The 12,221-nt window shown below is 38.9% G+C and overlaps 1 protein-coding gene across 1 annotated transcript in view; it reads left to right on the forward strand.

The window, feature by feature from the left end:
* DOCK2 (dedicator of cytokinesis 2) overlaps window positions 1-12,221 on the forward strand; it is a 559,513-nt gene that overhangs the window by 52,395 nt on the left and 494,897 nt on the right. Inside the window, exons 3-8 of the mRNA XM_056811565.1 lie at window positions 376-416; window positions 2,967-3,022; window positions 3,594-3,690; window positions 5,096-5,244; window positions 9,699-9,834; window positions 10,730-10,884. Coding sequence (XP_056667543.1) covers window positions 376-416; window positions 2,967-3,022; window positions 3,594-3,690; window positions 5,096-5,244; window positions 9,699-9,834; window positions 10,730-10,884 — 634 coding nt within the window. The remainder of the gene's footprint in view (window positions 1-375; window positions 417-2,966; window positions 3,023-3,593; window positions 3,691-5,095; window positions 5,245-9,698; window positions 9,835-10,729; window positions 10,885-12,221) is intronic.

Consider the following 12,221-nt stretch of genomic DNA (forward strand, 5'->3'; position numbering starts at 1 on the left):
TCAGTTACTCTTAGAATGAGAACCTTATTTCTGGATATTTTCTACAATTCCTATACCTTAAAAAAAACCAAACAACCCTCATCTTCTATCTTAGTGTCAGTTCTAAAACAGAAGAGTGACAAGGACTAGGCAATAGGGATTAAGTGCCTTGCTCAGGATGACATAGCTAGGAAGTGACTGAGGTCAGATCTGAACCCAGGACCTCCCAACTCCAATTCTGTTGCTCCATCCGCTGTGGTAACTAGCTGCCCTCTAATATCTTCTTAATAACCACAGGTTCAAAGGTGTTTAAAACAATTGTTTGGTCTGTTTTAAAAATACATGTCAGAATATTATGGAAATGTTTTCATGTTTTTGCCTTTTTTTTTCTTTTAGATTGGTACAGGGGATACCTGATGAAGCACAAAATGTTAGAGGTAAGGTACATTTTTTCATGCCTGAAGAAATTTGAATGTTAAAATATTGGAGCTGGAAAGATCTTTTATCCAGGAGTTCTTAACTTAAGAGTCTGGCAACTCGTTTATGCTTGTCTTTTTTTAATTTTTTAGTTCAGTAATTTTTTATTTTTCCCAATTATACATAAAAACAATTTTATATATAATTTTATATATAATACTTGGATATTGCTGGTAATAGCTAAGTCATTCACAGTTGGTCATTCTGCAATACTGCTGTTTCCATGTACAGTGTTCACCTGATTCTGCTCATTTTACTTTATATCAGTTCATTTAAGACTTTCTAAGTTTTTCAGAGCTGGAAGGAACATCACGGGCTATTTCATCCAACCCTCTCATGTTATAGATAAGGAAACTGAGGCCCAGAGAGGTTAGGTAATTTTCTCCAGGTCACACAAATTTAAACCTTCACAGGTGGGATTGATCCTAGGCACTCTGACTTAGGGAGTAAATGGTATGTCTGACTTCTCTTCCAACTCTATGAAGAGGTAACTTCCAGGTCAAAAGCTATGATAACATGATTCTAAACTTCATTTTTAGCACACTATTCTATTCACAGTGGGCACTTAATAAATGCTTGTTGAATTGAATTTTCTTGTGACCTCTACTTTAGCCAATTCCCTGACCAGAAGGCCCTTCCCAAGTCATACCAAAAAAGCTCCCAAAAGTCTAGGCACAGATCACCTACTTATAGTCAGTAAGCTCTGTACACCTAGACTTCATTTTCTTTCTGGGCTAAATCCAAGAAACTCTCCAAATTCTTTTGTGGTTCTGGAAAATTGTAGTAGCAAACATGATCAGAAATAAATGGGCAATTGGCCAGGGCTTGGAAGTTTTACTTTATACAAATATTTTTGTTTTAGTGATATTTGTTGTGACAAAATTTGATCTGTGCCTTAGTAGTGCATCTTGGATGAGTCTCTCAATTTGAAGGGCTGTAGTCAGAGAGAAATCAATCAGCCTGGATAGAAAAATCATAAGAAAAAAATTTTTGAGGTCACTGAAATCCTGGAGTGGTTGGAGTATTTTTTGGTGGGGGGAGACATCTAAATGAGTGACTGCTATGTTTTTGAAGATTCACTTCCAGGGACCAGAGTTGTCCAGGGGTAAGCCTCTTAATCTGATTAGAACTGTGATGCACTGCCTTAATTTACTACACTTTATTTCTTTCTGCTTGCTTAAGTGTTATTCTTGGGCAAATATCTCCCATACATTGAAACAGATGACTCTTCCCTTACATTCAAACCTTTAAATTTCCTCCACCAGAGTTTTGGCCTGACAAGATGACAGAGATATTGAGAAAGCTGGCATCCTTTGGCAAGGATGGGGGAAGAAAAATATTTTCCCCCTCCTTTCTGACAGACCCCTTAGAGGAGTTTCTTATCTTATTCTGATTTCTCAAACAACACTCAAATGAATCTATGTTGAGATGTTTCTATTCTAAATTCATCTCATTTCCAGATGTGGAAATCTTTAGTGTGAAAACAAGTTTCATTTTTTAAAAACCACTTTCCTTCTGTCTTAGAATGGATTCTAAGTATTAATTCCAAGACAGAAGAGAGGTAAGGGCTAGGCAATGGGAGTAAAGGAACTTGCCCAGGGTCACACAGCTAGGAGTGGCTAAATCCTGATTTGAACAGAACCTCTAATCTCTGGGCGTGTCTTTCTACTCACTGAGCTACCAGCTGCCTCAAAACCACTTTAAACTTTGGAATATCAACATAGAAGGGTTCAGACTAGAATCTTCAGAAATATGATTTGGTGATTAGCATTTTTCCATATTTTCCTTTTCTGCTTCTCTCTCTCTCTCTCTCTCTCTCTCTCTCTCTCTCTCTCTCTCTCTCTCTCTCTCTCTCTCTCTCTCTCTCTCTCTCTCTTTGTCTTTGTCTGTCTCTCTTTTTCTTAATATCTTCAGCCAAGTATTTTTTGCAAGAAATAACAGTTGGATTACTGGGCTATAGGAGGCAATTTGTTTTCCCAACTAGTGGTTCAATGATCTCAGTAAAATAAATGGAGAATCTGTACAGTGGGATGAATGAATTCTGGACTTAGAATAGTCAGGTTTAAGTCCTAGTTTTCCTAGTCCCTACCTGACTAATTTTGGACAAATTATTTAACTTTCCTTGACTCCAGTTTTGTCATGAGTAAAATGAAGAGGTCATACTAGTTGACCTCCAAGGGCTTTTCCAATTCTAAATTTATGATCTATAGGTACCTACAAGCTTTCTCTACCCCATCTGTTCTATGAAGGGCATCCTCTAGTGCCTTTGATGATATGCAGCTCATTGGGACAAGGAATACATTTTAATTGTAAACTGAAATAAGGACCATCACCTGGCAGAAGTACTCCTATCCATCCCCTGTCATTGTCCATGGTTCTTTATTTTGTTGAAAGGAAAATCAAATCAGATTTCTAACCTGATATCCTGAGAGCATGAAGATTTAGGGTAAAGCATTTGAGTAGTGACATGTATTTTAACAAATCATTCTTTTAACTTTTGTTTCCAACAGGGGATATTTCCCAGATCCTTTATTCACATCAAAGAAGTTACAGTTGAAAAAAGAAGGTATCTCCATTTTGCCAGTGGGCTCTGAAATGGCTCATAGATCATCCTTAACATTAGCAACTCTGAATATCACTCATGTTTGAATCATTCTGAAAAAGAATGTGTTATAACTCCATAATATCCATGTTGTTCTTTTTATTTCATTTTTTGGGTCAATTACTGTGGCTTTCCTCTCTTTTCTTAGTCTGAAGGTATAATACCAATTGATTCCTGTTCAGATCTTTGATTTCTGGGGGAGTACTGGGCCCAGAAATGTTCCAGGATCAAGCATTTTGTAGGCAAATCCTGTCAAAGTGTATTCATTTGAAGATTAATCTTCAGTAAGGAGCATGAAAAGTCCACCCTAGTGAGGGCAGTGATTTAGATAGGGAAGCTCCTGAAATTTGCATAATGTAATTGGCATGGCTATTGCAGATGGTTCAGTCTCATGCTGGTAAGGAAGCACTGAGCCACTGTGAGTTCTCTAAAGATTAGCTAGGTTTTTTTAATCCTGTTAACATTGTACCTCTCAAATTCTTGGTATGTTTTCTTTTCCCCCCTTTCCTCCTGTACCCACCCCACCAATCCTCAGAAATACTGAGAACATTATTCCTGCTGAGCTTCCCCTGGCACAAGAAGTAACAACAACACTTTGGGAGTGGGGCAACATCTGGAAGCAGCTGTATGTGGTGAGGCTTGTTCTCTTATGATGGTATTTGGGTTTATCTAAGAAAATTGAATTTAGGTTTGAAACTAAGCTTCGGTGGTTTCAGGAAAGATTTTTTAAGACTTAAATGTAAAAATCATTTATTTGGCTAAAGGGCAGAGACTGATGCTCTGACTCTGTGGAACTAGAATAAAAGTTCCTGGCTTCAATGTACTTTTTCATTATAGGTAGCCTCTGGAGATATTAGTCTACACCTTATTTCTTTATAAATAAAACAAACATGAAGTTTGGCAACTGCTCATATTGTCTTTAGGGCCAAAGAAATTAAGCTGCAAATCTAAAAGAAACTGAATGAATTTAGCTTCTTGATGTTGCAGTAGGTTGAGGAACAGACTGGGAGGAGTGCTTGCTGTAAGAAGGGGATGGGAAGCAATCAGCACCAAGATTATCATGAAAATCTAGTGAAATAGAATGTTGGTGCATGTGTGTGTTGTGTGTCTGTATAAGTGCTCTGCCTCTACGATCTGGGCTCCCCTGGTAATCACTGGGCCTTTGAAAGTCTTTGAGTTTTGGAGCTGTCATGGAAGTGATACCATTAAAGTAGAGATGTTTGGGGAAGATAAATCTTCTGACCATGTTCAGTACAAATCTATTTGTAGACCAGGGGATTCCCAGGCCAGTCTGGTGAAGCCTTGGAACCACTTTGGTAATCTCAGACTTTTTAAATTCATAAAATAAATAAATAGGAAATACAAAGGAAAATAATTCTATTAAAATTGAGTTTTAAAAACCAACCAACCAACCAACCAATTCATAGACTTTAGGTTAAGAACACTTGGCGAAACTGAGCACAAGAATTTTATGACCCATGATGAGTATTTCAATAACAGGTTGAAAGGTTTAGCCTGTTGCTGTCAGGTAGCTGTCAGCTTTGGAAGGAGTTTATAGCAGCAATCTAACCCATCATGTAACTCATGGTTAGGTGACTGGTTTTCTGTCTCCACCTTTCATTTATTGTAGAGAGGTACTCAGTAAGCCTAGCTTTGCATATTATTAACATTTCTTTTATTTTATTTTTGAGCATACAGTCTGCTCATAATAGGTATGTTGTGATACCAGAGACCATCCAGTGAGTCAATTGCCAAACATTTGTGAAGCATTTTCTATGTGCCAACAGCCATTCTAATCATTAGGAACATTAATTCAAGCAAAAAGAGAGTTCATTCTCTGTCTTCACAGAGCTTCCATTCTTTTGGGGGAAGCTTTGGCGAGGACAGTTATCCTTAGTGATGACACTTCTGTTCACACTTTAAGTATTTGTGTATTTAGCTTGTGTTCTTCCCAGAGGTTAGGGTGGGGACAGTTTGCAATCTTTTTTTTTTTTTGATAAAATATTGTAATAGATATTGTCTTTCTTTGTTTCCCAGGCCAGTAAAAAAGAGCGGTTTCTCCAAGTACAGAGCATGATGTATGACCTGATGGAATGGAGGTCTCAGCTGCTATCTGGGACTTTGCCAAAAGATGAGCTGAAGGAACTGAAGCAGAAAGTTACTTCAAAAATTGACTATGGCAACAGGTACATTTTTCTTAAGACATGTTTTTCTCTCTCCTTTCTTCTCTCTCTTTCCCTCCCTTTTTCTCTCTCTACCTGCCCCCTTCTTCCTGTTTCCCCCCTCTTTCCCTATTCCAGTTCCTCTATCCCTCTTGAACCTATTTTCTACCCTACTTTACCCTCTTTCCTTCATTTCATCCCTCTCTCTTCCCCTTTCCATTTCTTCTGTCTCTTCTTCTCTTCCTCTTACCTCTTTTTTTCTTTCTCTCTCACCTCTTCCCCTGTCACCCCGAAGAACACAGAATCTAGGTTTCATTTTTAAGTAGGATCTTGCCACTTTTTTGGGCAGCTAGGTGGTACAGTAGATAAAGCAATAGGCCTAGAGAAGGAAAGACTTGGGTTCAAATTTGACTCAGACATTTATTAGTTGTGTGATCTGGGGAAGTTACTTGACCCTTTTTGCCTCAGTTTCTTCATTTCTGTAAAACATGCTAGAGAAGGAAATGGCAAACCTTTTAGTATCTCTGTCAAGAAAACCCCAAGTGGGATCACAGAGTCAGAAATGACTGAACAACAACTGCCATTTTCTTTTTGGATGGCTCTTGCCTCCAACAATGCTCCTGGTGTTTCATGATCACCTTATGGGATCTGTGGGCATAGAGAAGCAGAGAGAGCCCTTGTTTTGTAGTTTTTACTGGCCTGAGACATTTGGACATACATTGAACTTCTTTCCAAATGATTGGCTAGTGTAGCCATTTGGATTCATGTTCTCCAGGAAGCAGTTTTCTTTCAATATTTTTCTGTGTTCCTGCCCTTGCTCAGAATCCCAGTCCACTGATTCAAGCCCCTGCCATCCACAGAATTAGCCCCTCATCTACCTTGCAGTTACTGTCCATGCAAGGAAATAACATGGGTACACACAGAAGAATACACTCATAGTAGGAGGGAAAGCAAAAGGGAATTGGAGTAAAAACTGCATAGGTTGACAAGAAAGGTGACAATGTTTTCTCTGGTTGGGAAAACGATGGGCCTAGGTGAGCCCCTGAGAGCCCTGATGTGGGTGGGAGGTTGGTTCATTTCTACCTTTGCCTACCTTCTCTGAGCACTGTTGATGGTTGAGTGACAGTCTGATTTGCTTGAGTGTGGAGGGAAGCAGTTGAAAAGGGTTTCAGGAGTTGGACAGAGTCTCTCTAGGTCAGTAAGACTGGAGAATTTTTGTTGGTTCATCATTTCACAACAGAGGCTTTGACAGCTTTTCACCATTGCTTTGTGATGAGTGTTTGGATTGTGTTCAGCTCACTTAAGAGGAAGATCTAGAGTCCAGCTGCCTTCCTTTTGGGAAGAAGGGGTCCCTCAGAGCCTGTGTTTTAGGCCCCAACCTTGATACCTTTCATTTTCATCTAGTTTCTTTTAGGAATTTACATGAGAGTCAAGTAGCCTCCAAGACCTTCCTAAAGTCTAAATCAAAGGGCCCAGGTGACTTGTCCACCACTTGCTGCTGCACACTAGTTTTCCCAGATGAAGGTGTACCGGGGTCTTGTAGACACAGCATGGTTTTCTTTGGATCTTTGATCTTGTAGCTGTAGGGGTTGCAAAATGGGAAGTGCTCCCAGCAGCCCAGTGGACATTAGCTTCATGAAAGTCCACACCGCAAGTCATAGTCACCGATTTGGAACTAGACAGAAACTTAGAAGTCATCTAGTTAATTCAGTTCAGTTCAGTTGAACAGACATTTATTCTGAGTCAGACCTTGACCTAGGTCCTGGGAATATTAAGACAATACAAACATATAAAAATAATATAAAATAAAATATTTAAATACACAGTATGAAATACAAAATTAAAATAAGCCTTTCTTAAAAGAGAAAGATGAATATCTTGGAAGTGAGGGGTGTGAGGTTGGTAACCAAGCAGTAAAAGTCTGACCTTATTTTATGAATGTGGAAACTGAGGTCTGGAGACAAGAAACAACTTGTCTAATGTCATATAGATAATAAATGACTCGTGTGGTTGAATCTACATCCTCTGAATTCAAACCCAGGACTCTTTCCATTGTATTAGGTGACAGAATTGTCTAGGAACATGTATAGACTCAACTTCTAGCTCTGGGATAATGCCCTGTTGTTTTCTGGAAAAGTGTGGTGGTACCTGCATAAAGCCCTTTTATGACGGGAAGCCCAAATTGGTCAATTGCTTGAGTCTGTGAGTTCTGAGCTGCATTAAGGTTTAAGCTAATCAGCTGTCCGCACCAGATCTGTGTATGATTGTAGTTCTGTCCTAAGCAAGATAGGAAAATCTAGTCTCAAAAAAAAAAAAGCAAAAAAAATAGTGCAATGAAAGAAATAGTGCCACTATGATGAAAATTTAACAAATGTAATAAGCATATATTAAATGCCTACTTTACATGTGTCTGTCACTAGTGGGCCCTAGGTTAAATAATTCGGAGGAATAAAGCTTTTGAATTCAAAGGGACTTTCAAGGTCATAGTCCAACCCCATCATTTTACAGATGAGGAAACTGAGACCTGTGGAGTTTAAATAAACACATGAATAGTACAGAGCAGAGATGAGATTAGAATCTATGACTTCTATTTCTCACCAAATTACTATCTCTGAGAAAATAATGTCCTGACTCCAGATGGGAATCAGCATTGTAGAATGTCGGGGTGGTCTCCTTATTTCCAGAGAATACACGTGCTTAAATTCACTAAGTTAGTGACAGTTGAGAGTAGATAAGTTTTTTTTTCTTCTTTTTTTTAGTATTCAAAGTACAAGTCAGCCTTATGTTTCACTCCCCCAAACTTGAGATTACAAAGCTTTCCTGGTTAATATTTATTCAGGTAGCTGGAGCTTCATTAATAAGAAGTGACTCCTGGATTTTTAATACATTTTCAAGAATCAGATCATGTTAGATCCTGACATGAAAATACACAACAGTTTTAGATACTGTGCTTTTGAGTGATGCCCAGACTTCTTGGTGCCAGAATATAACAATGTTTCTTATCATCCATTAGGAAAGTTTGCTTTGTACTTTGATAACAATGTCTTTTCCATAGCATTTAATAATAGGTAGTATTTAGATAGAGCTTTAAGATTGCCAGAATGTTTAACAAACAACTCATTTTATCCTTACAACTTGCCAACTGTGGGAAGTAGGTGCTATTATTGTATCCATTTTACAGGTGAGGAAACTGATGCTGATTTAAGTGACGTGCATAGTATCACACAGATACTAAGTTTCTGAAACTGAATTTGAACTAATGATTTCCTCTCTCCAGGCATAGCATGTTATCCAGTGCCCCCACCTAGCTGCCTCAAATAATAATATTAGATAGAATTTATATAGTATTTACTAGGTATCAGGCACTTGGAAAAATGCTTCAAAATATTATCTCTTTGATTCTCGCAAAAACCCTATGGGGTAGGTGATTTTATTTTCCTCATTTTGTAGTTAAGGCAACTGAGGCAAGCAGCAGTTAAGTGACTTGCCCAAGGTGATATAGCTAGGAAGTATCTTGGGCTGGATTTGAATTTAGGGCTTCCTAATGCCATACTGAGCAACTTTGTTATTGTTGTTTGGTTGTGTCTGATTATTCGTGACTCCATAGACCATTCTGTCTATGAGGTCTTCTTGGCAAAGATATTTGGGTTTGCCATTTCCTTTTCCAGTGGATTAAGACAAACAGAAGTTAAGTGACTTTCCCAGGGTTACACAGCTAGGAAGTGTCTAAGGCCAAATTCCAACTCAGGTCTTCCTGTTTCAAGAACCAGTGCTGTACCCACTGAGCCACTTAGCTATGTACAAACCTGCATATGTCTCAATTTCCTAATTAATATGGATGAATAGGCAAAACCTTTGACTGTGGATGAAGTGGTGATATTTGTTTTTGTTTGAGTATCAAATTCATGGTATCTAGGAGTGTAGTGGGCAGAACCCTAGACTTGCCAGAAAAATTTGGGTTTTATAGCTGTTTGACATTGGGGAGATTACTTAATTTATCTGGGCCTCAGTTTCATCATCTGAAAAATGGGGATAATAGAAGCCATAGACTTTGCCCTGCAGGGTTGTTGTGAGCATCGATAGTGCATGTAAAGCACTTTGTAGCCTCAAGGTATTATCCTCTGGGTAACTTAGCTTGTAAAAAACATTGTGTACAATATATGATTTCATCCTACATGGCTCAGTTACCTTTCCAGAAGCAGGTGCAGTGAATAGAATTAAAACGAGAATGATCACAACAATGCTTTCTGTAATGGAATAAACATGAAAATATAAAAAATTCCACTGAGAGGTGGTTGAATAATCAGGTCAAGAGAGTTGCCTATTACAGTTCTCTTCCTGACAGCTTTGATAGGGTATTCTATGGGATTCTCCGCCTGCTGAAGGTACTTTCATTTGTCACATACCTGTATAAAACAGCCAGTTTACATGACCTGCAGGCCTTTCACCAAATTTCTTGTCCGATCTTTTCTTGACAGGATCCTTGAGCTAGATCTGATTGTCAGAGATGAAGATGGAAACATTTTGGATCCTGATAAAACCAGCGTCATCAGCCTGTTCCATGCACATGAGGAAGCCACAGATAAAATCACTGAGCGCATCAAAGAAGAAATGGTTTGTGTTCCCTAAGTAGGTCTAGGTTTCAAAGGGAGGAGCAACACATCTTCATCTTAGTACACTAGTCTATGAAAGCTGGCGTGGGCCTCTGTGAGTAGCTAGTCCCTCCCACCCTTCATTTTAGTGAGGGGGAAACAAATCCTGAGAAGAAAATGAATTTCTCAAAGTCCTACATTAAGTCTTGAATAGAACCAAAATTAGAATGCAGCTCGTCTGAGTCTAAAGAACCGACTAGGTTTTTAATTATGGAGGGTGTTACCTGTACTATGCTATTATGATAAATAATGATATCATGTATTTTCTTAGCATTTTTTTCTTTAAAAGCTCTTTCATATAGGATCTTAGATATAGAGATGGAGGAGACCTTCAAGTTCAAGGGGTCCAACGCCCTCATTTTCTAGGGAAAATTAAGAAACAAGGCTCAGGTCATATAGGTAGCAAATTATTCTATTATTTTATCTTACTTTTAACAATCATTCAAGAAATGCTGTGTAGGTACTATTAGCAGCATTTTACAAAGAGGGAAAATGAAATGCCCCCCACAGTTGAGATAACTTAACCAAGGTTACCCTTACTTCCATCTTAGAGTGAATACCGTGTTTTGGTTCTAAGGCAGAAGAGTAGTAAAGGCTAGACATTGGGGGTCAAGTGAGCCCAGGGTCACACAGCTGGGAAGTATCTGAGGTCACATTTGAACCCAGGACCTCCCACTTTTAGGCCTGGCTCTCAATCTACTGAGCTACCCAACTGCCCCCTACATAGCCTTTTAATAAGAAAGCTGTGACTTCCATCCCAGATTTCTTCCCATTTCCCTGCTGTCTATTGTTATTAAGTGGTAGAAAGCTAACTTTTCTTATCCTTCTTTCTCTCTTTTCTCCTCTGTGATGGGCAGTCTAAGGATCAACCAGATTATGGAATATATTCCCGGATCTCCTCCTCCCCGACACACAGCCTCTATGTTTTTGTAAGGAACTTTGTATGCCGAATTGGAGAGGATGCTGAGCTATTCATGTCACTCTATGATCCCAGCAAGCAAATGGTCATAAGGTGGGTAGATTTTAAGAATATACTGTCTCAGTGGTCTCCCTGTGAGGTAGGGACTGGTGAGATTGCAATCTGAATGGAAGACAGTATGGTACAGTGGGGAAATCACTTACATGGGTATCCAAAGACCTGGTTTCAAATCTGATCTCTGATCCTTACTACCTCTGTGACTATGGTCAAGTTACTTCATCTTTATGTGCCTTAGTTTCTTTATATGTAAAAATGAGAGATTTGGACAAGATGGCCTCTTAGGTACTTTCCAGATAAAATCTATTATCTTTTATGTCTATTGCACATCCTTCAAAGTACAATGCATGTGTATTACATCTTACCTCACCCCCGGGATGGCAAAAATGACTGCTTACTTATCTCTCCTATTATACCCTCAGAAGCTTTTTTTTTTTTTTGCATGCGGTTAAGACTCACAACTTTCTGTCAGCCAAGCTCAAGGCATTCTGTAATAAAGAGCCCTAAAAATGATGAGGTGAGCACAGCCCTGCCTCCTGAGCATTGTTAGACTATCTCCTGGCTGCACTGACAAGGGTGATGGCTCTACAATCCCATATGCATGATTGATCACCCAAGCTGAGCACCATGCATTGGAGAAATGGATCAGTCTGATGGCAGCTTGGCTCCCTGATGTGCCACTTGGTATGATGTGCTTGACAGGGCGTATTTGAGTGATGCCTCTGACTATGCCAAAGATATATTGCCCTCTCTGGGGAAAGATGAGCAAGGAGGAAGAGAAGGGTGAAAGTGTGAGAAAAAGATGGAAGAAAACTTCATACATCAATCTGAACTTGGTTATCTAACCTTTTCTTAAAGGCATCTTCTCTATACTTTTCTGGCCATGCCTGGCATGTCAGTATGATATGTTCTAATTAAAAAGGAAAAAAAACCTTGAGGGGAACAAAATCACTCTTCTGGATGATATGGATCATTTAGAACTTGGCTGGGATTGACCTGTCATCTTTGTGATGAAACATGGGCAGCTTCTTGCAAGTCTCCTGATGGGAGTTTGGTTTAAGAAATAGGAAGGTAACATTTCCTAAAAGTGAAGAAGATGGTGGCAGTACTTGGCAGGATAAGTCCTCATGGAGTCAATGATAAATCTATTTCTTCCTGTTGAATTTGAATTAAAAATTGGGAACTGTTGGACTATAGACTATAGTAAAATAACATTTTTCTCTCAAATATGGGTAATAGTTCTCATCCTCTTCCTCTATGTCCAATAAATATTGATATAATTAGAACTTCATTAGGAGCCATGCCTCATAATGATCTAGAGGTGACCCTGGATACTCAAAGATTATGTCACTTTATTTTAATTTTTTTACCAT

Source organism: Monodelphis domestica, chromosome 1, assembly GCF_027887165.1.
Source record: "Monodelphis domestica isolate mMonDom1 chromosome 1, mMonDom1.pri, whole genome shotgun sequence".
In the NCBI taxonomy this organism is placed as follows: domain Eukaryota; kingdom Metazoa; phylum Chordata; class Mammalia; order Didelphimorphia; family Didelphidae; genus Monodelphis; species Monodelphis domestica.